Source organism: Mustelus asterias, chromosome 7 (assembly GCF_964213995.1).
Source record: "Mustelus asterias chromosome 7, sMusAst1.hap1.1, whole genome shotgun sequence".
NCBI lineage: Eukaryota > Metazoa > Chordata > Chondrichthyes > Carcharhiniformes > Triakidae > Mustelus > Mustelus asterias.
The window spans coordinates 60,606,023-60,633,504 of NC_135807.1; the positions used below are offsets into that span (position 1 = coordinate 60,606,023).

The 27,482-nt window shown below is 44.9% G+C and overlaps 1 protein-coding gene across 17 annotated transcripts in view; it reads left to right on the plus strand.

Moving 5' to 3' along the window:
- dtna (dystrobrevin, alpha) overlaps positions 1 to 27,482 on the plus strand; it is a 268,122-nt gene that overhangs the window by 60,012 nt on the left and 180,628 nt on the right. For 13 of the 17 annotated variants that reach the window (XM_078216109.1, XM_078216099.1, XM_078216110.1 and 10 more), the window contains exon 1: positions 16,181 to 16,328. The exons of 2 other annotated variants lie outside the window; for them this stretch is intronic. In XM_078216109.1, coding sequence (XP_078072235.1) covers positions 16,312 to 16,328 — 17 coding nt within the window. In that variant the 5' untranslated portion in view covers positions 16,181 to 16,311. Of the gene's footprint in view, positions 1 to 16,180; positions 16,329 to 25,966; positions 26,187 to 27,482 lie in introns of those variants that run through there. 2 more of the 17 variants (XM_078216100.1, XM_078216105.1) reach the window with 2 other exon arrangements.

Sequence of the window (27,482 nt, forward strand, 5' to 3'; positions counted from 1 at the left end):
AACTGGTGCCCTGATTGTGATTTCATTCACAATTTTCACAAGGTCTGGCCTCAAGTGCCATGTGGTACTGAGGATGACCAGACATTTGCCAGCCTGGTGTCTTTCCCTGCTGGCATAGATCTATTGCTTAATCCCCTTATAAGACACTCTTCGATGCAACGCCACTAATCCTGGCAGATCAGAGGAGGTCTTTGACTCATTTATGGCATTGGACCCAGATTCTCGGCTGCGTGCCAAGGCTGTTCACCTCTTCTGTGATTTCCCAGCCACCTTTGTCAAATGGGAGGGTTTTTGCCTTTGCTCCAAGAACAATTCCTGCCATTTTTGAATGGCCTGGAGGAGAACTCGTAAGCATGGCTGGACTGTGGAGTCACGCGCTGTCTTAAATCCAGCATTATGCTGCTGGGGAGAGTGACCAAGGTACCTGAAGATGATTGTCCTGTAGGAGAAGGAGAGTGATGGGGCTTAATGGTAAAAAGCTGCAAAGTGGGACGCAGGCTGGGGATCTAAAAATAATTATTCAATGGCCTTGGGATAAGTCACTTGCTGCCAGGTTCCTCCTGCTTCTCCCTGCCTGCAAAGACTGGATGCTTGTACAGATGGGTTTTGGTAGCATGCCATAACCTACGATTGAGTCAGCTGACAGAGGGTGGGTGCAGAATTTTACATGGCATGCCTACCATTTGTAGCATAATTGAATGCATGACGGTTCCCGACATATGAGCAGTCGTGGCACCCAATTCCAGTCCCAGCATCAACAGATTTGCTCTTTTCATCAAATTCCGCCCCATATTTTTAAAACGTAGTCACCTTAGCATAAAAATATTAAATAATGTGGTGAGATCATTGGAGTATTTGGCTGCACTGCCTTTATTTTTCAGTTTGAGCTCATTGAGAGGAATCAGGTTGGTTTTAGCAGAATTTTTTCCTCTAAAAAAAACCTGAGGTTCATGTTCTAGTTCCTGAATGCTAAAGAAACGCAGCGCCTGAAAGGGGATACTGTACTTCCTGACTGCTGCTAAAATTGTACATAGTTCTGATGTATCAAGTTCAGTGCGTGCTAAAACAACAACTCAAATCTCCCATTCAGCTTAAAGATCAATGGCCAGCAGCTCTTCTGTTGTGTGAAATTAGTTCTCCCCCTTGTTTACACGCTCTTGTCAGGCTGCTCTTGCTTTGCAAAGCACAATTTTAGAAGTGTAACCCGACCAAAAGTCACTTTCAGATTCTGCGGAATCAGGATCACTGGTATTAATTTTCTGTACAGCTGGTGCTCAAGGAAGCCAGGCTATCTAGCAAGTCGACTTGTGAAATGGAACCAGCTACCCCAGAAAGAATTGGTTTATTATTTTTAAATCACAGATTAAAACCTGGGGGGGGGGGGGGGGGGGGCACGGTTTGCCACTGGCGAAAATGGCAGCGCCGACGGAAAAGTCCCATGAGACTGCAGGAACGTGAATCTCACCGACGAGATCTCACTTTCAGACTTTAAATGTATTTAAAGGGGCTTCTGTTGCCATATGATTCCACGCTCCCCCCTCACCGATGTGACGTATGATGGCAAGGTATGCAACAGCTTCTGCAAAACTTGAAGCTGTTGAGGGGAACCCACCAGGGGTGCAAAAGTAAATATAACCTCATTCGGGGGGAGGACTACGCCTGGGCAGTGCTTTGGCACTGCACCCAGCACCCCATGTCCCCATGCGTCTGAACCCTGGCAACCCAACACCATCCCAGGTGCCACACGCCACCTCGTTTGGATGCCGACTTTTATCACATCATCACCTCAGTGGCCATGGACAGTGTCCCGTCATAGTCACCAATGCGTCCCACACAACTGTACCCTCCCTTCTCATGATCCGGCCTGATGCCTTCTGCACTTGCAGTGCAGTTGAATGCTTGCTGGTTTCCAGTACAGAGCTGCCCCTAGATGGCTGGGCCCGCCGGATATGGACCCCTCATACCACAGGCCATTGGCAGCATCAAGAGGCATACTGGGCTCAGTGCTTTCACACTCACAGAGCATAAGGGTGGCTGTGGGAAGGTCCTTCATGAGGAACCCTTGCAGTATAAACCTGCGTGCATCTACCTGGGCGTTTGGTGCAAAGTGGCTTCCAGACATGCCATCCAGGACAGACAGATGTTAGGGAGGCATACTCCTTAACTTCCATGCAATAGATGGCCATCGAAGGGAGCATTGCAGAGTCCATGCAGTTTGCAGAGCTGTGTTAACACCTGCCGAGCTCCCTTGATTGGGACACCAGCTGCTAGGTGCTTGTGACTGTTAGTTGAGCCTGGGATGGCCTGTCCATGTTAAACCACTGAGCCTTCCCTTCCGAGAGGTGGAGTGTGTGACATTAGTGGGATTTAACTGCGACCTCTGGAAGCCCTTGGGTTCAGGCAGGGAGAATACTCGCCACCAAACCCCAACCCAGGGACGACCCCCGACCCGAGGTTCCTGCACCCATGGGAGCCCCGCCCCACCCCACATCATGCCATTTCCTGTCCCACCTTCTTTCACTCTGGAGGTTGGTGCACAGTGGTACTCGCCTCCTCGCTCTCCCTCACAAGTGGTGCGCTTGAACCACATTTTATAGGAACGGTATTGATTCATGCCGGTGTGACGTCGTGCCAGAGGGGTGGGTGTATTCCGGAATGGGAGGGTGGGTCACGTGCCAATTTCACTGATGAGATTGAAATGCAGTCAATCTCATGCTAATCACCCTTGCGCCTTTTCTGGTTGAGAATGGGCATGAAATGGCTCATGCCATTAGGAAGGGGCCGAGCGAGTTGCAAACTGTTTCCTAGGTGAGATCACGGATCCAAGATATACTTTCTAGAATGCAGACATTTGTAGCAATAGCGACATCACTAATTTCAAATTAAATACAGGGACAAGTGTCATTGTGCTGTCCGATTAAAAGACCATCAACAACCCAGTATGTGGTCCAGGAGGAATCAAGCTCCAAGTCAGAGGTACATTGTAAGCAATGCTCTAATACAAGAACAAACAGATACAGGAAATATTATACATTCTTCACAACCAAGAATTCTCTCCTGAGTGGAAAAGCCTGTGTTGACCTGAACCTTGTCCAAAAGATTAAGGAGATCAACCAGCAAGGATCTGGGTCGGACTTCAAACAGGATTTTCTGAAGCTATCTGCTGAGCTGGGGTGACTGAAAACTAAATGTAGCATAACTCAGAAAAGATGCCAAACGTACGTCTTTTCACACCAAGGAAGATGCTGCATCCACTTGTGAAACAGGTCCAACTTCAACTTGAGGAGATGACCAGGATGTGAGTCCTCTCCCCTGTAAGTCAACTGACAGAACGGTGCTCAGGAATGGTTTCGGTTCCTAAACCAAAGGTCCCTTCGCACCTCAACTCAACTCAACAAGGCTGCAGTAGGGAAATTCACATTATGTCCTTGGTGGATGACAGCTTGACCAAGCTCTACAAGGATGTAGTGTGCTCTCGAAACCTATTCAAACAGCAGCTTTTGGTAGCTACCGTTAGATGAAAAATCTAAATTGACAACCTTTATTACCCCATTCAGCAGATTAATCATTTGCCATTTGGCGTAACTTTGGCACCTGACATTTTTCAGCAAACAATGTCGACCATGTTGCAAAGCCTGAAAGGCATAACTCCCACAAGGATAACATCCTTATCCACAGAGCAAATGTTGAAAAATATGACATGACTAAAGCCACCTTGAACCACTTGCAGGAAACAGGATTGACACTTAACAATAAGTGTGCATTCTTTAAAATGCCCATTCAAATTTTAGGCCACATTGTGAGCAGCAAAGCCATAATTGACCCACAGAAAACAAGGGCCATCAGGGAATTTCATATCCGTCATTCATTCCAGATCTTAAACGATTCCTGAGTATGGTAAATCAGCTGGCAAAATTCCTGCTGAACCTAGCACAAGTCATGGAACCCCTGAGACACCTATTGAAGATGGCCCAGGCATGATATTGGGATGCACTTTAGGGACAAGTATTCGGACAGACCAAAGACATGCTGCTCTCACCTCTAATAAACACTGTGATAGCGCAAAATAGTTCATCTGCAAGGCCAAGAACATTCTGGTAGAATTTGTGTTTTTTTTTTTAAACAGACACTGCTCCTTAAAGGGTTAATGCAAGGACTCTTGTTGCTGGTGACCCTGGAAAAGACAGCATTTTACTAGAAAAGCTAACAAAGCAGTTTTAAAGAAGCTGAAAACATCTTGACCAGGGAGGACTGGTAACTGGCAGTTCTCATGGTCAGTTACGGCTTTGACAAAAACCCATGACAGGAAACCTGTGTCTTAAAATCTGGTTGGCTGGTTTTGTTTTTGAGGAGAAAACAAGAAGGATCAACCGCTTGGGGTAGACAACTGCTCCTGAAGCTTTAGATCCAGTCAAAAGCAAAAAATGAATGCACGTTGCCCCAAAGTCGCTGTATGATCGGAAATGGACTGACTGCAAGCTTTTTTGCAAAGTCTGCTTGCAAAGTACTGCAAGAGAAATCTACCATCCTTACCTGCTCTAACCTACACGTGACCCCCAGAACGACAGCAATGTGGCATTCATTTGAAAAAGTCTAATAAGAATAAAACCAGATTGACCACCTGGTCAGCCTAAGCACTGGGCATGACAAAGGCACATTCTGCCTACTAGGCCCTCCTCCCTAAACGTTTGAGGACTTGTGCCAAAATTGGGAGAGCTGTCCCACAGATAATCAAGCCTCAGCCAGTTACTGCACTTTTCACGGAGACTTTTCCATCACCATTTCTGGTGATGTCCTGTCCCACAGGCAGGACACATTAACCAGAGATGGTAGCACCATAGTATACAGTCTGAGGGGAGTTGCACTCGGAGTCCTCAACACATTTAGTCTCTATGAAGTCTCATGGAATCGGGTCAAACCTGGGCAAAGAAACCTCCTACTGATTACCAGGTATTGTCCTCCCTCAGTTGATGAACCAATTCCTGCCCTTGTGGAATACAATTTAAAAGAAGCGCTGAGGCTATCAACGGCACAGAATTTTGCTTAGGTGAATTATTTCAATGTCCATCAACAAGGGTGGCTTTGTAACATTGGTGTAGTTGGCCATCTCTTAGGGAACACACCTGAGCCAGCAGCAGGTGTTGAGTAAACCAAATGAGGGATAAACCTACCTGACCTTGTACTCACCACTCCCTGTCTTGGATGCAACTATCTGAGAGAGCATTGATAAGAATGACCACCACGGGAAATGAAGTCCCATTTCACACTGAGGATACCCTCCATCATGTTGTGCAGCATCAGCATTATATTACATGGAATAAAGAACAAAGAACAAAACAGCACAGGAACAGGCCCTTCGGCCCTCCAAGCCCGCGCCGCTCCCCGGTCCAGGATTGAATCCTGAATCCAGGATCCCCACCCAATTTTCCAGCCTATCTACATACCAATATCCTATCCACCGAGCTGTCCCTCACAGCTACGATGCTTTGTTCATTACAACCTATTAACTTACCCCCACCCCCCCATTCCAGACCATGTGATCTCCAGGGAGAGGCGAAAACCCAGAGTGAAAAACCCCAGGGCCAATATGGGGAAAAAAAATCTGGGAAATTCCTCTCCGACCCCCTGAGGCGATCGAAACGAGTCCAGGAGATCACAATGGCCCCGATCGGAAAATGCTTCCCAACCCTAGTCATTTCCACTTCCACGAACACCATATGAATCCCCTGCCCCCGAGACAGGTTCCCAACTATCCGCAGTCTCACTCTGTACTGGCACCAGCAAGATGATCGTAGAATGAAGCCTTGAAACGAGAAACCAGGAACAATTAGCCCGCGCCGCTCCCTGGTCCAAACTAGATCACTCTTTTGTATCCCTCCATTCCCACTCCGTTCATATAGCTGTCTAGATAAGTCTTAAACGTTCCCAGTGTGTCCGCCTCCACCACCTTGCCCGGCAACACATTCCAGGCCACCACGACCCTCTGTGTGAAATATGTCCTTCTGATATCTGTGTTAAACCTCCCCCCCTTCACTAGATTCAGAACAGATCTAGCAGCTCAAAACTGGCCATCCATGAGGTCCTGTGGGCCATTCATAGCAGTAAAATTGTATTTCATCACAATCAGTAATGTTATGTCAGGTGAGAAATGATAGGATGACTCCCTTCTCTTTCCACCTCTAGTTTTTTTAAAGAGTATACAGTGAATGTTTAACTATTTAAGTGACTGTAAGAGACACACAGACAGGTTTTCTTGTAAGTTTTTAAAGCAGAAAGAGATTTATTTGACACCTAATCTAAATAAAATAGTAACAACTCTCTGACTCTCATGCACACATACATTCAAGAGTTCACACCCACATACAAAAGTAAGTTACAAAGGGGAGGATAGGTTAAGTAGTTTCGAGTACGGATCTGGTAGATTGATGCCTTGGAAAGTTTCAGACAGGAATTCTGCACTAGGACAATTTAAAAATGCTGACCAACAATCAGTATTTGTTTTCCTGGAGTCTACAGCTGCTGTGTTGATTCCTCTTTGATATTACCTGTAGCATAGAGCTGGTCAATCAACAGGCAAAGCTCAGGCTTGCAAGATAGAGGGAGAGAATACCCACTCAAAATCCTTTTTCATCTGTGTCTCTTCTGTTCTGGCCTAAAGAAAAGCAGTTACAAAAAACACAAAAGAGGATTGGTTGGTTCATCACATGATCTCCTCTCACCAACTGACTAATTACTTGGTCATAGCAAGTTTATTCCAGATCTATAGTTTAGACATGATTAGATTGTGGTTAGAGGAGTTCCCTTCTCAGCCAGAGTCTATTGTCCAAAGTGATTGCACCTAATGGCTTGTTCCACACTCAGTTGAATGCACAGGTGTTATCTGGATGTTTTGTTAGTGGTTCAGAGATGGTCCATTCACACTCCACTAAGGTGATTGTCTCTGATGGGTTCTTCTCAACAACCTAACTCCATTTCAATGGTTGCTATTTAAGTCAGTTTTTCAAAGATTGCTGCTGTTCAGTCCTCAGTTAGTGGTTTTAGCACAATAACTTATTGACATCATTTTCAATATGAAGCATAGCATCATAACAGTAATCTAACGGCCAGGCATATCCTTCACCCTTCCATTACCATCAACTAGGTGGCCTGCTCTTGTTTAGTGGTGTGTTAGTTTGCCTATTTGAATAGTTTATTAATGCTAACATTCCTCTTAAAAAAAACAGGAGTAATATTTCACTAATTGGGCATTAATGTGAACAGCAAAAATCTAACCTATTGCCAGTTTCACCGTTTTAAAGTGGCTATGTAATCACTTGGTAAGTATGTGTGATCCGTGGGGATGTTAGACAGTTGTGAAACTGTTGTGAAATTTCAGGGCTACTATATCTCAGCCGCAGGCAAGAAAAGCTTATTATATGAATGTTTTTTTATCCAGATTTGTCAATGCTGTCTTCAGTGGATAGAAGTTCTTCACTTCAGTGTTAATATCTAAGTGGCAAGCTGCCAATATACAAGGTCGCCAAAAGGGTAAATGCTGTGTCCCCAACATCACGACCATGAAAAATGTCAGGAAGATGTCCAATAACTTGTGCAAAAGGACAGAGAAGTTAATACTGCTACACAACTGCAAGTTCAAAGCACAGGTGTGACTCAGAGCCAATCAATGGCAAGCTGCCTGCGTTTTGGTGGTGAAAATCAGGAATTTGCTGTAGTGGAAAACATAGGTGGATAATTGTGTAATGAAATGGTAGGGTGGAGTATAGCAATGTATAATGGTGAACCAGGTTTATATGTACTTTTAATGAGTGCTCAAATAACACAGTTATATATCAGAGCACTTACTGAGACTGAGACTTAGCTCCTTCAGTCCCATGCAGGACATTGGGCAGCATAACTACGCTATGAGGCCTGATTTATCGCAATCTTTTTTTGCCCCAGCTCATGTCCGCCTCTTTGAGATCCTTCATAAATGTACTTTGCCAGGACTTCTTAGACTGGCTCCATCTTTCCTTCTGCCTTGTGGTGTCCATTCTACTGCCACACTGGCAGGACGTACATAAAGGAGTCAAAGGATGTGTTCTGCTTGCATCAGTCTCTCAGTTACAAAGTCTTGTAGACGTCTTTGTCTGTAGCATTTCCTCATTGGTGATGCTGTCTCTCCATGTGATGCCTAGGATCATATGTAAACATCATCAAAGGAGTATGGCATAACTCTTAGTTATTGATTTCATTAACACCACTGATTTCTAGACCTGGATTTCGCAGACAACATTGCTTGCTGGCCAAAGAATCGCATGTGTTCCAAGACATGACCACCATTAGCCTTGAACTGAGTGGCACCAAGGTTGGTCTGCACATCAGCTGCAAGAAGACCTAGACAATGACCACCAAACAGCAGCAAAGCTTTCTTAATGTCGGGCAATAAAACACTGAGGATGTGACCACTTGCCCAAACTAGGGAGCAAAATTTCCAGGGAGGATGAAATAGAGATCAAAGTCCACTCAAGAATTGCAAAGCAGCATTTGTGTTCCAGTCTGGGCATCCAACACCATCAACGTGACCAAGAAACTGTGACTCTACACATTCATAGTAGTACCAGCCATAATTTATACCAGTGAGACATGGAAGAAAACAGGAAAGGTGCTGTGTAAGTTGGAAACCTTTCACTAGTGCTGGCTGTGTAAGATCCTGGGCATCAGAGCACAACAGAAAAATATGGCTGAAATTCTATCTCCACACCATCCTTCAATGCTCTTCCCAAAACCCATTAGAGCCTAGAAATCTACCTATTTCCTTCTTGAATATATTCAGTGATTTGACCTCCACAACCTTCTGTGATAGAAAATTCCACAGGTCCGCCACCCTCTGAGTGAAGAGATTTCTTCTCATCTCAGTCCTAAATGGCCTACCTCGTATCCTGAAACTGTGACCCTTTGTTCCAGACCCTTCAGCCAGAGGAAACAATATCCCTGCATCCAGTCTGTCCAGTCCTGTCAGAATTTCATACATTTCTTCTTAGCGCCAATCAATACAGGCCCATTTGACCCAGTCTCTCATAATAATGGTGATAAAGCATTTTTGCCAATTGAATATTTTGGGATTAAAATAATTTGGTGCCAGTGTACTTTATTTTGTTTCTATTACATATTCCCCATTGATCTATTTTTCCTCTTGTCTCTCATACATTTTTTATAAGAAGGAGGATCATATTTGTCAGTCCCCAAGCAAGTGTTTAATGATACAACTATTAATGATAAAGAAGTAGCAGTATGGCAGGGACCAAGGGGGAAGGTGGACAAGCATCTCAAACATGAAGGGCAGTTGACCCGAGGCCCGATAGATTGGCTGATGACAAATTTCAGTGTGAAGGCCAGAAAACCTGGGAAGTGAAGGGCCGGTTGAGGGTGGCAGGGGTTGGAGAGGGTTGAAAAAACAAGGAGGTTGAGTACCAAAAGCAGGAACTTAGTCCAAAGACAGAGGCTGAAGGAAGGGAATGTAGCCTGAACCACAAGGTCCTAAGGTGCAAAGCTAAATTAAAATAAAAGTAAATAATCTTTAAATAATAACTTTACCAAAAGAATAAACAAATTTAGAGTTTCAAATAAACTTGGGTGCAATGCACAGAAACATCTGAGAGACAGTAGACATACCTCAGAGGGAGAGAGAGGGACATATAACTTATCTTGTGCTAAATTCCTTCCTAGTCTGATAATATTTCTGGGTTGTAGAAAATTGGGATGTAGTATTCTAGGAATGCTAATTATAATGTATGTTTTCATTTTTTTGTGTACGTTTCAAATACCTAAAACTTCATGGAGTGAAATGGAATGTTTAAATGTTGAGTTAAATATAGTTTATTGAAACTGCACAATCTCATGTTCAAAATGTGTAATGCATCATTCAGCGGTTAGCCAAGTTAACAAACAGTATTTTTGTTAAAGTTTCAGGGCTAAAAGTTTGATGAGGTTCATTAACGAGTGTGGAGACTGAAGATAAATGATTGGCTGGTTAAAATGATACTGACAGTGCACAAACCTTGTGCTGCCTGCTTGTCTCTTTGATTGTGGTGCACTGCCCGGCATTCAGCTCACTGCTAAGCAGTTATAAGCTCAACAAGGGACCCAGGGTTGTGTGAGTCTAGCTCCAATTAAAGTTAGCCTGCACTTCTTAAAACCAGCCCCATGGGTCCGTCCTTGCCTCTAATGTAATCACGAGAGACTTTCCTGCCTCCAGGAGACTGACCTGTGACCTCTCCCATAATTAATTGGGCCCAGCCGCCATGTTTCCTGCCGCATTAAATCCAGCTGACTGTGTGTGGTCAGTGAGAAGTTATTGGACAGCAATCTCATGCATCTTCAACTTCATCAACTTCAATAACCACAACTGTATGGTCAACCTTGTCAAACACCTTTAAACAATCTGTTGTAACAATGGTTGAGATTGTTTTAAGCTTTTGATGTGCTTCCAAAGGAAGTTTACAACATCAACTAAATAGTGGGCTGTCTATCTTTCATCATGGCTATCAAACTAGTAATGATGTTAAAGATGGCAGGGGAGGTTGAGAATGTGGTTAACTAAGTTTATGGCACCCTGGGCTTTATAAATAGAGGCATGGAGTGCAAAAGTAAAGAAGTTATGATGAACCTTGATAAAACACTGCTTCAGCCTCAACTGGAGTATTGAATCCAATTCTGGGCAGTGCACTTTCAGAAGGTTATGAAGGCTTTCAAGATGGTGCAAAAAAATTTATGGGAATGGTTCCAGGGACGAGGGACTTCAGTTACATGGAGAGATTGGTAAAGCTGGAACTGTTCTCCTTTGAGGAGAAAAGATTGAGAGAGATTTGATGCAGGTGTTCATAATCATGAGGGTTGTTGACTGAGTAGACAAGACAGGCACTGTTTCCTTTGACAGAAGGGTGGAGAACCAGAGAACACTGATTTAAGGTGAATGGCAAAAGGTGACAAGAGGAAAATCCTTTTATGTAGCATTTGGTTAGAATCTGGAATGCACTGGCTGCCTGTGAGCATGATGAAGGCAGATTGAATCATAGCTTTCAGAAGGAAATTGGATAATAATCTGAAGAAAAACAATTTGCAGGGATATGAGCTGTTGGCCAGTTAGGCACTAGGAGAGATGGCTGCTGCCCGTAATGCTCCAAAGTCTAACCCAAAGATTGTCACTGGATCCCTGGAGATGAGTGAATGAGGCTGGATGGGAGGCACAGGGATTGCCAGTGAGGGGTAGCACTGGGGTCAGAGGCAAGGGCTTACAGTGTCCCTGATGCCAAATCACTCAATTCGACACTGAATGCCTGTCAATGATGGGATTTTCCTTCCCCCCCCCAGTGGGCTCAGGGATAATCGCTCTCAAGTGGCTCTTCAATGAGCCTAACTGACAACCTGTTGCTGCTAGCAACTTCAGCAGGCATAGCTTTCGCGATACCGGGAACCTGATGCAGGTATTCCTGGCTCACTCGCTATCATGCTTGCTCTGGCTGGCTCCATTAAATCCTGCTCCATATGCCAGATTTATGTTCATTTAGTTGATCTCAGCAAGGGCTCCTACATGGGTACTGCCAATGGTGTCTGTGCCTCTGGGTTTGATAAGGTAAAATTGATCAGGGTTGTTCCTGATCACAGTTCAGTGACTTATACTGGAAATATGTGGGACCTTGCTGTGATCCAATTGCCTATAGTGTTTCCCACATTACAACAGAGTCCACACTTCAAAAGTACCTAATTGAGTGCAAAGTGCTTTGATAAGTCCTGGGGTCACAAAAGGCAAAGATGATGATGCAAATACAAGTCTTTCCTTTGTTTCTGCATATGAGGGCTTTGGGTGCTAACGGTGCTCAGCTGTAATTGTCCATATGAATGAATACTTCAATCATATTCAGTGCTAAGGCTCAAAAATGATAATTAGCCAAGTGGATGAGTTACCAGAAAGCACCTGATTTTCTTGTAATCATACTCTGATAAGGAGTCAACTCTTTGGGGAGAAAAAAATATTGATTGGGGAAAGAAGTAGATTTCAAATAGGAAAGCCATTTGATAGACTTTTTATTGATTTAGAAGAGGTGACACATCAATAACTAGGGATATATATGCCTAGTGGTTAAGATACTGGGCCAACAACCAGAGTCCAGCAAGGCCAATTATGAACTTGAATTCAATAAATCTGATAATTTTATGACCAGAAAAGATAACTAGCAACTTGAAAAACAATTGACTTACTCACCTCATTCTGGGGAGGGAATCCCAGTGCACATGCGACATTACCTTGTTGCTCTCATAGCAACTAGGGATGGGCAATAAATGATCTGATCCATAGTCAGAGAAAGATTGTTAAAGACCCTTGTGTTGGGGTCGTAGAAATGCTGGGGCAATAATTTAGCACCAGCTTTCAGGTAGTGTTTCACCATGGCTGCATTGGGGATTTTGCACAGCTCCATGGAGCAATAATCGTTATTATATGCTTTGGGGTTTCTAGGGTGTGTTCTGTCTTCTCTGGAAATGGAGCTGCTTTGCTGCAGTGAAACAAAGACATCCAGACATGGTTGGATCTTGTCAATATATAACCACAAGAAGGGTCTCCTTGGACTTCTTAAGGCTATGTATCTTGGAGTCAAGTAAAATTTTAATACATTTTTTATTTTGTTGCTTTCTTCGTAGATTGATTAAGAAACTTTTATTTCCTTTGTAGGTCTTTTTCAATTCCAGTTATGGTTTTACTTTTATTTAGCCTTTGATACCACTTGCCAATCATGGAGTTTGTCTGCCAATGCTAGGATGGTCATTCCTTTGAAATTCTGGCAGCTGGGGAATGGGTTGGACTGTTTAGAGGATTCATTAAAAGGATGTTCGCTTGTATCAGAACTGACTGACACTTCCTCACAGTTGTACAGAAAGCGTGAACCATAGTTCCTGTCGGACTTATCTAGGGCATGGCATAGGAGGCATGCTTAGGAAGACCACTCATCAAGCTGGGATTTAACACTCATAGTGGCATGTGGATGCCTCAGCAGATAACCTGGCTTGAGGGAATGGATCTTGAAGGAACACAAGCACAATGACAAGCAAATGTACAATCTGCATCCCAAACTGAGTGTCAGTAAGTGACTGTGCATCATGCATCTAGGTTGTTTTAATTTGAATTGAAATGTTGCAAGGTGCGACTGTTTCAAAGATTCCAATTTGGCATTACATCTTCCTGTCCTGAGGCATGGTATGCATATGATACAAAGAATGAGCTGTACGGTTGCAAGAGGGTTTGAGATTGGTGAGGAGTATAGGTGAAATACTTTGTTTCCCTGCTAAATTCATGTGTGTGCTGTCTTATCATCTGCTACCACAAATGGTCCCTTGGTGTCTTCAGGGAGGGTGCCTTTAAGTGTCAAGTTTGGACACCCCTCTATCCTAACATCCATTCTATGAAGTCCCACGTGCATTTAGCTGTTACTGAAACAGAGTGATTGCTGTATTATTTATCCATTTTCTCACACAATTAGTTTCATGTTGTTATATTGGATTTACCAGTTCTTCTGCCTGCACAGAGAAATTCCTATTGCCTAACTAACACCATCTTACTGCTTCCCAAATTGCTGTAATTTTTGCTATTTAGCATGGTGGCACAGAGGTCAGCGCTGCTGCCTCGCAACGCCAGGGACCTGGGTCCAATTCCAGCCTTGGGTGACTGTGTGGAGTTTGTATCTTCTCCTCATGTCTGCATGGGTTCCCTCCCGGGTGCTTCAGTTTCCTCCCACAGTCCAAAGATGTGTAGGTTAGGTGGATTGGCCATGCTAAATTGCTCCTTTATATCCATGGTTAGGGGGATTTGCGAGGTAAATACGTGAGGTTAAGGAAATGGAGCAAGGGGTGGGCCTGGATAAGATGCTCTGTCAGAGAGTCGGTGCAGACTCGATGGGCCAAATGGCTGCCTTGTGCCCTGTAGGGATTCTATGATTCTAGCTGAAGCTAACAATATACGATCAAATGTTAGGATTTTAAAATGGGAAATTAACTAACCTTGATCCACATTCCCTGGCTTCTAACCCTACTTCACCTCTTAATTCCTAATGTGTAATGCCATGGGAAATCTTTGGTCACTTACACCTGTTAAACTAATAGTAGCCTATATTCTGGTGAAAAATGTGAACACTCGGTTGAGTACACAAGTAGAAATGCATAAGTAATGTTAAGAAATGATGACGATCAATTAAAATGAAATTAATTCAATTAAATTGTTATTCTTGTAAAAGATTCCAATACCAGGAAGCACAGAAATAACAGAATTAATAATTTGGAACATGGATGCGAATTAAAAAAATTTTTTAAATTATCATTGCAATGAAACTAATAAATGGCAATCAACTTAATTTCAGAAGTGGGAGAACTTGCTTGCCAAACTTAGGCTGTGCTTGCTTGGATCTCCTGGGGAATGTGCAAGATCATCAAGATTTGGATTTCACACTCTCCCACCAGTGGATTTTTAGACAGGAGGGGAGCGGGAAAATGAAGGAATGGGATTCCTTCTGGGTTCCTGCCCTCCCAATCTCACAGTGAATTAATTCTGGCGTGGGCAAGGCCTTGGATGTGCCTTAAGTGCCTCCATTTTTAGGCTGGCGGCAGGTTATACCTGGTGCAGGGCAGGCTCAAAAATGAGCAGGCTTAGGCCTCAGGGTGGAAGAGTGCCTCTATCAGGAGCACCCTTCTGACTTTGGGCAACCCCCACCCTTAAGGACCAGTGACTGCTGGACCATCTTCCACCCCACTGACCTTCCCCCTGACAGTTCAATTGATCACTTTCCAACCCCCATCCCCCCTCCCCCAGGCCTTCCCTACCCTCTCTACCCTGAGACCCCCAAAACTTACCTCACTGTCTGGTCCTGGAACTTGGGCTCTAGCATGTTGAAGCACTTCCACTTCTGTCCACGACAACTCCTGTTGCTGCAAGGACCAGAGCGCTGCTGGCCAAAGAGCTTCTCGTGTGAAATGGCTGTGGGGCTCAGGCGAGTAAAACAGAGTGGGTGAAAAATAGAGTGAGATAAATTTGCTGATGACTCTAACTCCACATCCAACGCACTGCCACCAGTTTAGAGTTAAGTTAGTTTTAAACAGAATAAGTGTTAACATTTTAAGATTCTTAATGGCTTGTGTAGACAAGCCTATGGAATGTTGCTCCAGAAGTGAGTTACATCACAGCAAACAAAACTCTATTCAGTCATATCCTTGTGAGCTTTTGAAGATGATTCATCTGATGCCTTGAGCTAGAAATGTTTCTCCCCCGTTTTTTCTGCCTTATCTAAGAGTCAGGGTCTGCAGCTAATGTTGACAGTATGAGACACTGTCATTTTGTGTTTTATATTGCTTGATGTTTTCTGTTGGCCTTGAGGCAGTAATTGTGAGATAGAAAGTGAACAATGTAATCTAACAGTGTATTCAGCTGAAATGATACAGTATACTGCACCTGTCTAGACTTCTTAAGATTAAACTTGAGTTGTAATTAGTTTGGAGTTGTAGTTTTATTTCGTAGTCAAAAAAACATTTTTTATTGGTAAACAGACTGCAATTTCTGATTGACATCAGATTTAGGGCAATGATTTTCTGTCCTGAATGTGGCTCACTTGAAACCGGTAATGTCACTTGTCCCATGAGAGGGAATTTGTTGAGAAATTCATTGTTGTTGTATTTTTTAAAAAAAGGGTTTTGGGTGAGGATGATTGATGGAGTCCATGTGGTCACATAAATCTGCTTTTACAGGCACAGTGATACTGGACAGTGTGTTTTGAGATCCAACTGTTCTACAACATATGGAGAACTGATAAGATTACTTTCAGATAAGTGTTACTGACAGCTCAAACCTGCTAAGCTTCCAGAGATATCATTCATCATTACTTTCCTTTACCACTGAGCCATGTTTAGAAATCGGCATTTTCAGTGAAACATATTCGCTCAGCATCTTCTAATTGTTTAAACCGACAACAAAACTGATTTATACTACTTTTACACGAGATTTTGGCGGGAAGCCAGAAAATGGGTAAGTTGAGTGATCAAAAGCATTTGATTGGTGAACTGCACGAAGGCATCTGCCAGCAGAACACCATAGGAATGCAGGATTGGATAACTTAAGAGTTAAAGATAGAGACTGTGTGCGCACAGTAGCCTGATCCAGGTTCTAAATTCAGCAGTCTGTTCCGTTTTCCACCAGGCTGTTACCAAAAGTGCCTTCAGCTCTCAGCACTAAAACCAAAAGATTCTTGTGAAAACATTTACATCTCTGTATTCAACCAGATTACATATGAAGACAGAATGGTATATACAACAGAGTAAGTTTCTATTTAAAGTTATTTGATTGCGCATTGATCCTTTAGCTATTTTGTGTTTCTCTGGTATTGAAATATTTTTGTATGTTAAAGTAGTTCAATTAAAAGCTTTTACAAATGCTGTTTTGTGCCTCCTTGAGCACAAATTTTGAATGGAGTTGTTTTGTATATCCCCTTTCCAAAACATGTTTTCTCCCTGTGCTGCAGATGTTCTTAAATGGAAATTCCCCTTGCTTTACTCTCTTGGAAGTATGGCATAATGACTATAAATGGTGTTTTTAAACTGAGCATACTCAATAGATTACTGTCAATAGAATGAGAACTTAAAATGGTCTCCTATGTGACATTCAGACTATATTTAAACATCTAATTATTATAGTAAAGGTAAACAAGCATATATTTCTGGTTGTCAGATATTAAATAACAGTTCTTGTATATTGGATCTTCTGTACTTTTTTAGAGATCCGTGCAAAGTACGCTTATAGACAAGGGTGTATTGCAAAAACTATGGGGAGAATTTTAAGCTTCCTGTGGTGGATGGTAGAGAGTTGGGGGGGTGCTAAAAATAAAGAATTGTGTAATGTGACCTCCACTCGCTACATACATGTCTGCCACCACTTTTACAACAATGGGGTGCATGACAGACTCTGTGTCTCAGTCTGATAAGTGGGGCATCCCATAATATTTCAGTCAGGCTGCAAAGTTTGGAGCCTGATTTAAATTTAACAATGACCAACTAGGTTTCCCAGGACTTGGGAAGCCTGGCAGAAAAATAGAAATGGGAGCAGTTTGATCAAGCACCTCTGGTGATTTTTAGTGCAGAACTTGAGTATTGCTGAAAAAAAAACTGTTGAATCTTTTTGTCTTGCACTCATCAGGGCAAAATCACAAGAATATCAAATTTCAAAGGGAACTATTTATACTGCACAAGAAAAGAGTGCTGATTGGTTGGCAAGTGAACTCTGATTGGTAGAGGTGTTGCTATGGAGAATGTACCAGTGAACAGTTAGTCCCCAAGCTCCGGTTTAGTTGAAAAATATGGTGACACAATGGTTAGCATTGCTGCCTCACAGCGCCAGGAACCCAGGTTCAATTCCGGCCTTAAGTGTAACTGTCTGTGCGGAGTCTGCACTTTCTCCCCGTGTCTGCGTGGGTTTCCTCCGGGTGCCCTGGTTTCTTTCCAAAGTCGGGTTAGGTTGATTGGCCATGCTAAATTGACCCTAGTGTCAGCGGGATTAGCAGGGTAAATGTGTGAGGTTATGGGAATAGGGCCTGGGTGGGATTGTGGTCAGTTCAGACTCGATGGGCAGAATGGCCTCCTCTGTATGGTAGGGATTCTATGATTCTATGATATTGAGCTGGACTTTCATCCTAGAGTTGGGTAGCAGGTGTTCTAACATTTCCTGGCTTGGCATGTCTGCCTCAAGAGTAAATGCCTGTGAAGGCAGAGTTTTATTTCTGTGGGGCAGGGGAAGATAACTGGAGTCAGGCCCTCTGCCCCAGAAACAGTGCAGAGGCAGCCAAGTGACTATCCCGTACCAAGGCAGGGTGTTTAAAAGGCAAGCCTTGGTGCTCTGGAACATTGTCACAGTTACAATAAAATCAATAAAAGAAAAACAGCCCTCTAGTCCTCACCCGTCATACTCACTTACCCACCACCCCACATTCCTCGTACCCCTTCCATGCCAACTCATTTCCTCTACCCATCCCCAAGATCTTTCATAGTCTTCAAGCCAACCTATGGCACTTCCAAGCCCATTCACCTCGTACACTCAGCACAGAACCAATGAATCCTAAAGTAACAATAGCAGATTTGAAAAATCTTTGAAAAATAATTAGCCATTCATAACTTTTTACTTTCTTAAAATTTGCTTTAAAACTGTCAATCATTCAGTTCTCTAACTCATTTAGCCACATTAGCTCCCAGTTGACCAAAGCCTCAATTTTAAAATTTTCACCCTTGTTTTCAATCCTTCCACGGCCTCACGCCTCCCTATCCCTGAATCCTCCTCCAGTCCTACAAGCCTCTGAGATCTCTGCATTTCTCCAATTTTAATCATTTGTGCATCCCTGATTTTAATCATACTATCAATGGCAGTCGTGACTTCATAACCAGGCCCTATTCCTTGGAATTCCCTCTTGAAATGTCTCCCCCATTGCTCTATCTCCCTTTCCTCTTATAAAACATCTCTTAAAACTTACCTCATTGTCTATGTAATATGTCTTCTTCTGGATTGCCTTCTCAAGTGCTCTCCTCACATTTCGCAATTGAACTTAAACTTCAATTCAAAACTCTAACATTCTTTCATACATCAAAATCCTTCAGTCCTCGGTAAGTGTAGCTTGCTTCCTGTTTGTAAACATATTCATTTCAAGATTTATCTATAAATTCAGTCCAAAGATGTGCAGGTTAGGTGCATTGGCCTTTCTAAATTGCCCCTTTGTGCCCCGAGATGTGTAATTGGTGGGATTAGCAGGGCAAATGCATGAGGTGACAGAGAAAAGGCGGGCCTGGGTAAGATGCTCTGTCAGAGAGTCAGTGCAGACTTGATGGGACGAATGGTCTCCTTCTGCACTGCAGGGATTCTATGAAATTGCATGTCTTTGTCCCTTCCCATCTGAATGATCTCTACCTCCCAGCATACTTTTTGATTACTGCTCCTTCCACATTATAATCAACAGCTGATTTTTTTCAGTCATTATACTCCTGCTCCCTTAACCATTCCACTTCACCATTCCTCTTATATACCTCAAAAAATTGTTAAAAACATAAAGCCGCCCCCTGCCCCCAATCCCCATTCCCGAATTCAGTTAACCTTGCTGGGGCTACAGATTTCTCCTCATTGATAAATGCTTTCTCCAATGCAAAGTATATTTTACAAATGCAGTAATTTTCTTCAGCTGTGCCAAGCACTATTAAGAGAGATTGCTCTTTAAGCTCTTATGATCCTTCAATTAAAGTAACTCAGATTTCTTGTTAGAACCATGTACTGCAAAAAATATATTTTATTTACTTCATAAGATGAAGGAAAACAAATTGACATTAATACTTTCAAACAATTAAGTGATACATTCCAATTTATTGTCATTTTTTAATTTGAATTTGGTTTAAACTGGTTACTGTAGTTGGGTCCTAATTAATGTTCAACTCCACTTTATGTTATTACATAAACCCCTGCTTTTACTACTACTTCTTCTGACCTTCTAATTGTCCCTTTTGAATATTTTTTACCCTCTGATGACGAGCAGTCAGTGGGAAGCCCCATGCTCCATGATGCTTGATTTGGTCCTTAAGCATCACATTTGTTGAGAACTTGCTGGACTTTCAGAATTTTCTACGATATTGGCAAAGTCCAAAGTTGGTGGAAAAAGTGGCAACTGAAAGCCATGGTGACTTTTTAACACCATGTAGCATGGGACTTACTTAAAAAAAAAGGCAGGCATGGATTCCACAACACATCGCTGGCGGGCAGCCTTTGATTTGCCTATCCCGCCATCACCTCAGCACTTCAATGATCCAGGTGCCATATTAGAAGGTTGCCCCTGCACACAGCGGGCACGTGGAGTTTGCCTGGAAGTAATGGCTGCCAAACACAGGGTACACTACTCACCCAGGTTCACCCCCCAGCAGCACCATAGCACCCTTGCTCAACCCACTTTCCACCTCCCTCCCCTGAAGTTGCGGAGCCATACCGCGTCCACTGCACTCACCTTTGAGCTCCCCCCAGAGTACTGCTCGCCAGGTGCATGCCTTCTGAGACCAGTTGTACATCACACTGTTCTGAACACATTATTTGACATGGGAGTATGATTCCGGCATGTGGGCCCAATGCTAATTTATTACAATGAAGTTGTGACGTTGAACTGCAGGAAACTCACCCTGCCATTGATGGGGGGGGGGAGACAATCACGTTTTGTATTAATGTCGGATGTGAAAAGCACCTTAGGCCTTCCCATTTCCTGCTCTCTCCGCCAAAGCCACCTGACGCAAACCGGAGTTGAAAATCTCAGCTTTTGTTTCCCAATAATGGCAGCTGGCCTTTCATTTCTCCTTTTGTGGTGAACCATCGTTGGTTACCACTGTGGGGTTATTCCAATGTTACTGTTGGGTTAGGGTGTTGACACTGTGGGGTTGTTATAATGTTGTTGTTGGGTTAGGGTGTTTACACTGTGGGATTAATATACCTGTGGTGGATGCTGTTATGGCACATCCCGGTCGGGCCCCGCCTCCTGGGGAGAGGTATAAGACCCTCTGCTCAGGCGGGACCCCTCCAGTCTGGAATGGTGTACTCGTGTTTAGATAGTTCCATTGTTTGTCAATAAAAGCCTTCAATCGCTGAAGCCTTGTACCTCGTGCTTGATTGTCGCGCATCAATTTTATTGACAAACACAAAACTCTCGACAGTAAAGAGAGTATGGAGCAAATGCTGAAACCAGAGCGTCTGACGCTGGACCCACGTGCGGTCGGTGCCTCTAACACCTTCGACCACTGGCTGAAGTGTTTCGAGGACTACCTGGCGGCCTCTGCAGCAGTTACTACGGACAACGACAGACTCCAGGTCCTCCATGCAAGGGTAAGCGACACGGTCTATCTCGCGATTCGTGCGGCCACCACTTACCCGAGGGCCATCGAGCTCTTGAAAAAACGATACACGAGACCACCCAATGAGATTCACGCTCGTTACCTCCTCGCTACACGACGTCGGCAGTCGGGCGAAACCATGGAGGACTACGCCAATGAGCTCTTGCAGCTTGCCAGGGGCTGCGACTGCAAAGCGGTGTCGGCTGAGCAGTACATGTACGACCTCGCCCGAGATGCGTTTGTAGCAGGGGTAGGGTCCTCGTACATCCGGCTTAAGCTATTGGAGAAAGGGAATCTCAACCTGACCCAAGCGATGGAGATGGCTGAGATGCTGGAGGCAGCGTCGAAAAGCTTGGCTCTGTACCCCGAAGACCACGTGGAGACAACGTGGCAGGAGCAAGCACAAATCCCCCCCTCGCCCCACGGGCTCGCGCTCCCATATCGACCCGACGACGGCGGCAGCTCCAGGCGGCCAGCGGTGCTATTTTTGCGGAGGAGCCAAGCATCCACGGCAACAGTGTCCAGCTAAAACGGCGATCTGCAACCAGTGCGGTAAAAAGGGGCACTACGCGAAAGTCTGCAAATCGAAGCCCAAGAACGGCAGTGCAGCCTGTGACCCTCCAGAACGGAGACAATCTCCTTCGGCGTCGCAGTACCCACGAGGTCCGACCACGTGCGAATCCAGGACGACGCCATTGTGGCTGGCGGAGGAGGAGGATGACCACCAGGAGTCGCTATGCTTGGCGCCCTCACCCACGTGTGATTCATGGGGGCGGCCATCGTGGTCGACGACGACCAGGAGCGACCAGCAGGGGTCCTCAGTATCAACCTCGGCTGCCTGCAGTGACGTCCAAGGGCCAACGGTGGCGTCGATCACTCTGGACCAGACAAAGCATCACAGGCTTGACTGTTCGATGATGAACATCAAGGTAAATGGTCGTACTGTGTATTGTCTGTTTGACAGTGGGAGCACCGAGAGTTTTATTCACCCTGACACTGCAAAGAGGTGTGGACTCCGGGTTCTACCTGCCAAACAGACAATTTCTATGGCATCACGGTCCCGGTCTGTACCGATCCAAGGACGTTGTGTGGTAACCCTGGAGGTGCAGGGCACAATCTACGAGCGATACAGGCTCCTTGTGTTGCCGCACCTTTGCGCGCCAATTCTCCTCGGACTAAACTTTATGGTCCACATGAAGAGTGTGATCCTACAGTACGGTGGGCCACTCCCTTTGCTGGCAGTAGGGAATCAGCCGCAGCCTCCAAATTGCCCAAAGCGCCCCGCATGCAATCTTTCCACACTAAAGATCACCACACCTTCTTTATTTAAGAATCTGGTACCAGGCAGCAAGCCCATCGCTACTAAAAGTAGGCGTTACAGCGCTGAAGACCGGATCTTCATCAGATCTGAGGTTCAGCGGCTCCTGAAAGAAGGGATCATACAGCCCAGTGCTAGTCCGTGGAGAGCGCAGGTCGTGGTGGTTAAAAGCGGGAACAAACCCCGGATGGTCATCGACTACAGTCAGACCATTAACCGTTATACGCAGCTGGATGCGTATCCTCTCCCGCGCATATCTGATATGGTCAATCAGATTGCGCAGTACCGGGTGTTCTCCACCATAGACCTTAAGTCCGCCTACCACCAACTCCTCATCCGCCCAGAGGACCGACAATGCACAGCTTTTGAGGCGGATGGTCGTCTGTATCAGTTTCTTAGGGTTCCATTTGGTGTCACCAATGGGGTCTCGGTCTTCCAGCGTGCTATGGACCGAATGGTGGACCAGAACGGGTTGCGGGCTACCTTCCCGTACCTGGATAATGTCACCATCTGCGGCCATGACCAGCAGGACCATGACACAAACCTCCAGAACTTTCTGCGCACTGCGTCTCGCCTGAATCTGACCTATAACAGAGAGAAGTGTGTATTCCGTACGCGCAGGTTAGCTATCCTGGGATACGTGGTGGAAAACGGGGTCATCGGCCCTGATCCAGACCGTATGCGCCCCCTTACTGAACTTCCCTTGCCCGCTAGCGCAAAAGCACTGAGGAGATGCCTCGGCTTCTTTTCTTATTATGCGCAGTGGGTCCCCAACTACGCGGACAAAGCCCGTCCGCTCATCAAGTCCACGACTTTCCCACTCACGCCGGAGGCCCAATTGGCCTTCAAGGCTTTGAAAAGCGACATTGCGAAAGCCACGATGCACGCGGTGGATGAATCCATCCCTTTTCAGGTGGAAAGTGATGCATCGGATTTCGCCCTGGCCGCCACACTGAACCAGGCAGGCAGGCAGGCCCGTCGCGTTTTTTTCCCGCACCTTTCAAGGTCCCGAAATTCGGCATTCAGCGGTGGAGAAGGAGGCTCAGGCTATTGTGGAGGCCATCAGACACTGGCGCCATTACCTGGCGGGGAAGCGGTTCACCCTGATCACGGATCAACGATCCGTGGCGTTTATGTTCAGTAATACGCAGAGGGGCAAGATCAAGAATGATAAGATCTTGCGGTGGAGAATCGAGTTCTCCACCTATAATTACGATATTATGTATTGTCCAGGGAAACTCAATGAGCCCTCGGATGCCCTCTCGCGCGGAACATGCGCTATCATGCAGGAGGACCGCTTGAACGCCCTCCATAATGACCTGTGCCACCCTGGGGTCACTCGGCTCTACCACTTCATAAAAGCCCGCAACCTGCCCTACTCGGTGGAGGATGTCAGGTCAGTAACGAGAAGCTGTCGGATTTGCGCAGAATGCAAACCGCACTTTTATCGACCTGACCGGGCACAATTGGTCAAGGCCACTCGCCCCTTCGAGAGGCTGAGTGTGGATTTTAAGGGCCCCCTTCCCTCAACGGACCGGAATGTGTACTTTCTCAATATCATAGATGAATACTCCCGGTTCCCGTTTGTTGTCCCCTGTGCGGACACGTCGACTGCCACAGTGATTAAGGCATTCAGTGATCTTTTTACCCTGTTTGGGTACCCCTGCTACATACATAGCGACAGGGGCTCGTCGTTCATGAGTAACGACTTGAGGCAATTCCTGCTCTCATACGGGATTGCCTCTAGTAGAACCACGAACTACAACCCTAGGGGTAACGGACAGGTGGAGAGGGAGAATGCTACAGTCTGGAAGGCTGTCCTATTGGCGCTGAATTCCAGGGGCCTTCCAGTCTCCCGTTGGCAGGAGGTCCTTCCAAATGCGCTTCATTCCATTCGCTCCCTCCTGTGTACGGCAACCAATGCTACTCCCCACGAGAGGATGTTCTCATTCCCTCGGAAGTCGTCCTCGGGGATCTCCTTACCAGCCTGGTTGACGTACCCAGGACCCGTCCTTCTGCGGCGACATGTGAGGGCCCGCAAGTCCGACCCCTTGGTCGAACCGGTCCAACTCCTCCACGCCAACCCTCAGTATGCCTATGTGGCATATCCTGACGGGCGAGAGGACACGGTCTCGATTCGAGACCTGGCGCCCGCAGGGGACGTAGCAACTCCTGTCGCTCCCATACCCCCGTCACAAATCCCCTATCACTTCTTTCTTCCCCGGACGTGGCGCGGTCAGCACCGGGACCAGTGCATAACAGTTATACTCCCATGTACAGCTTGCCTGAGACTCGGAGATCGGCGCCACCACAGAAGGTACCGGGATCCCCTGCACCACCGCTTCACCAGGGTCAACCGGCCCGTGAGTCCTCGAGGGGACAGCCGGACGCTGTTTTGGAGAGAACGCCACCGCAAGCACCTGCTCCGGTGTCACAACCGGTGTTGAGGAGATCACAGCGACGGTGTGGTCCTCCAGACCGTCTGGACTTGTAGATTTTTGTATATATGTAATCTGTTTTCACACCCCGCCGGCCTTTGTTTTCAAAGGAGGGGTGAATGTGGTGAACCATCGTTGGTTACCACTGTGGGGTTATTCCAATGTTACTGTTGGGTTAGGGTGTTGACACTGTGGGGTTGTTATAATGTTGTTGTTGGGTTAGGGTGTTTACACTGTGGGATTAATATACCTGTGGTGGATGCTGTTATGGCACATCCTGGTCGGGCCCCGCCTCCTGGGGAGAGGTATAAGACCCTCTGCTCAGGCGGGACCCCTCCAGTCTGGAATGGTGTACTCGTGTTTAGATAGTTCCATTGTTTGTCAATAAAAGCCTTCAATCGCTGAAGCCTTGTACCTCGTGCTTGATTGTCGCGCATCACCTTTTCCAAAGCGTATTCCAGTTTTATGCTCACCAACTAGAGCCACAGGTGCTCACTTTGGAGACAGGGTGTCTCTTTGGCTCCATTTGGCTTCTTGCCACTAACTCTAAATGCCTCTGGGTTTTTCTTGTATCCAGTAACTGTGGATTTATCCTCTCTGTGCTCCATGTTAGTTTGTATTAACGGGCATATCTGCTGAATGTGGAGGAGGCTGATACAGGCCAGGAGAAGAGCCAGAATATTTAGTGTAAGGGCGAGGAGCAGAGCTGGAGCACTTGGCACTTGGCTAGGCTCATCTGGGCTGAAAGCCTAAAGAAAAGAAACAATGAAACACAAATTCAGACTGGTTCTGGGCTGTTTTCTCCTTTAAATGAAATTACTCATTTTCATTGCCAAATCCCAGAGTCGGGTGTCTGGAAGGGAGGTGGGGGTTGGGGGTCGGGGTGGGGGGGGGGGGCGGTGGGGGGGTGTGGGGTGGGGTCACGTTTTACTTTCCTTTTATGCTTCTATTTCAGGCTGAAATGTGAAACCTAATAATTGACATTTTCAAGCATTTTTTGCTACTTGTACCAATCCACAGGGGGAAACTAGTGCAAGTTTAATAATTTGATGTAAACTTCGACCGTGGGGGAAATTATTAATATGTTGCAATCAAATAATAGATTTTCACATTAAAAATAAAAATGGCCACAGTAAATGAAAAGGTGTGTGATAATAGAAGCAAATGTAAAGAACGCAAAACAGATTCAGAAAAATATTAAAACAGAAAATGCAGGAAACATTCAGCAGGTCTGTTTTTCTCTTTTTGAGGGTGCTACCAAACCTGCCAAATATTTCCAGCATTTTCTGTTTTTTTATTTCAGATTTCCAGAACCCACAGCACTCTGCTTTTGTATTACAGTTTGGAAAAATAAAGTCTGATGTTCAAAGGATTTACTTCAGCTTCATGGTTTAACGAATAATGATACCCTACAGGACATATAATCACAGCTGATGTTTCTCGTTTTTAATTTTAGATTTTAATTCCACTTACCACCCACAATATTCTCTCCTTCCTCTCCTGAAGATGTGGCTCATGCTTGGGTATGATTTGATGCATGCTAACAACCCCCCAATTAACTTTATCCAGTTTTTACAACTGCAACTAATGCTGTTTGGGATCTTTTTGCAATTGGGAAATATAACATCGGCATATTTTAATACTGGATAAGGCAAACTATATGTTGATTATTTTTGTAAGGTGATCAATGTACAGTGGGGGTGAGATGGTGTGTGTAGTTGGGGGGGCGGGGGGGGGAGTAATTTGAACTTTTTGTGAAGGCAAAGAACAAGCAATATCCAATCAGGTTCTTGTTATACATTTCTCTTTCCATTCAAATCAATGCAAGAATACAGAGATCAATTGTACAATTCCTATTTCTGCGTTGACTGACATAAGTTTAACCCAGTAACAAATATGCGTGGACCAGAAGGATACCACCTTTATTGCTTACTTACTCAAACTCACTGATCCAACAATTTATTAATTGTGATTTTACATGTGTTAATGCAAACTTGAGGTTAAGCAATTCAGGTACTTTTTGAACAGAAAAAATAATGCTTGTGTTTTTTTTCCGCTGTTGTTTGCATCATTACTGTGCGATGCTGCAGCCTTATCTAGTCTGCTGAGTCTGCTCAACTGCAATTATTACCATTTGGGATCCTTTTGGGAGAAGGACAGATGGCATCTTTTAGGACTGAATAAAGTCCGAGTCCTGAATGTTGTTGGATAGAAAAGCCTTTGGGATCTTCACGAGAAAGCGGAAAAGCTGCTAACCATGATTGATGTACATTTAATTATTACCTGGCAGTGTCATTTCATATTTATCTGACTGTTTTAAAAATTTATTGAACCAAAAGTTTGGAGTAGGTTTTTGCAATAACTCAGTTGAGTACACATATTATTTGAACTTATCAAGGTCCACGAATAAAAGCAAAATACTGCGAATGATGGGAGATCTGGAGTAAATCCAGAAAGTGCTGGAAAATCTCAGCAGGTCTGGCAGCATCTATGGAGAGAAAAACACAGTTAACATTTCAAGTCCAATATGACGCTTCAGAACAGAGCGTTCTGCAGAGGCCAAAGAATGCTGATTTTGGCTTGATTCACATCAGCTATTGTTGCCAAATGCCTGTTCAAGGGTACTCAAACAATATGCAAAGACAAGTCAGGAGTTTTCAGTTTTTCAGCTAACATTCTCAACTTCAAGTAACATTGTTTCTTCAATTTACACAGTAACAAAATCCCAAGGAGAGCCCATCTGCAGTGTCTTGAAGTAATTACGTGTTCCATGGTTTCCCGCAGGATAGCTGGAAAGCGGTCGGCTGTAGAAAGCCTAA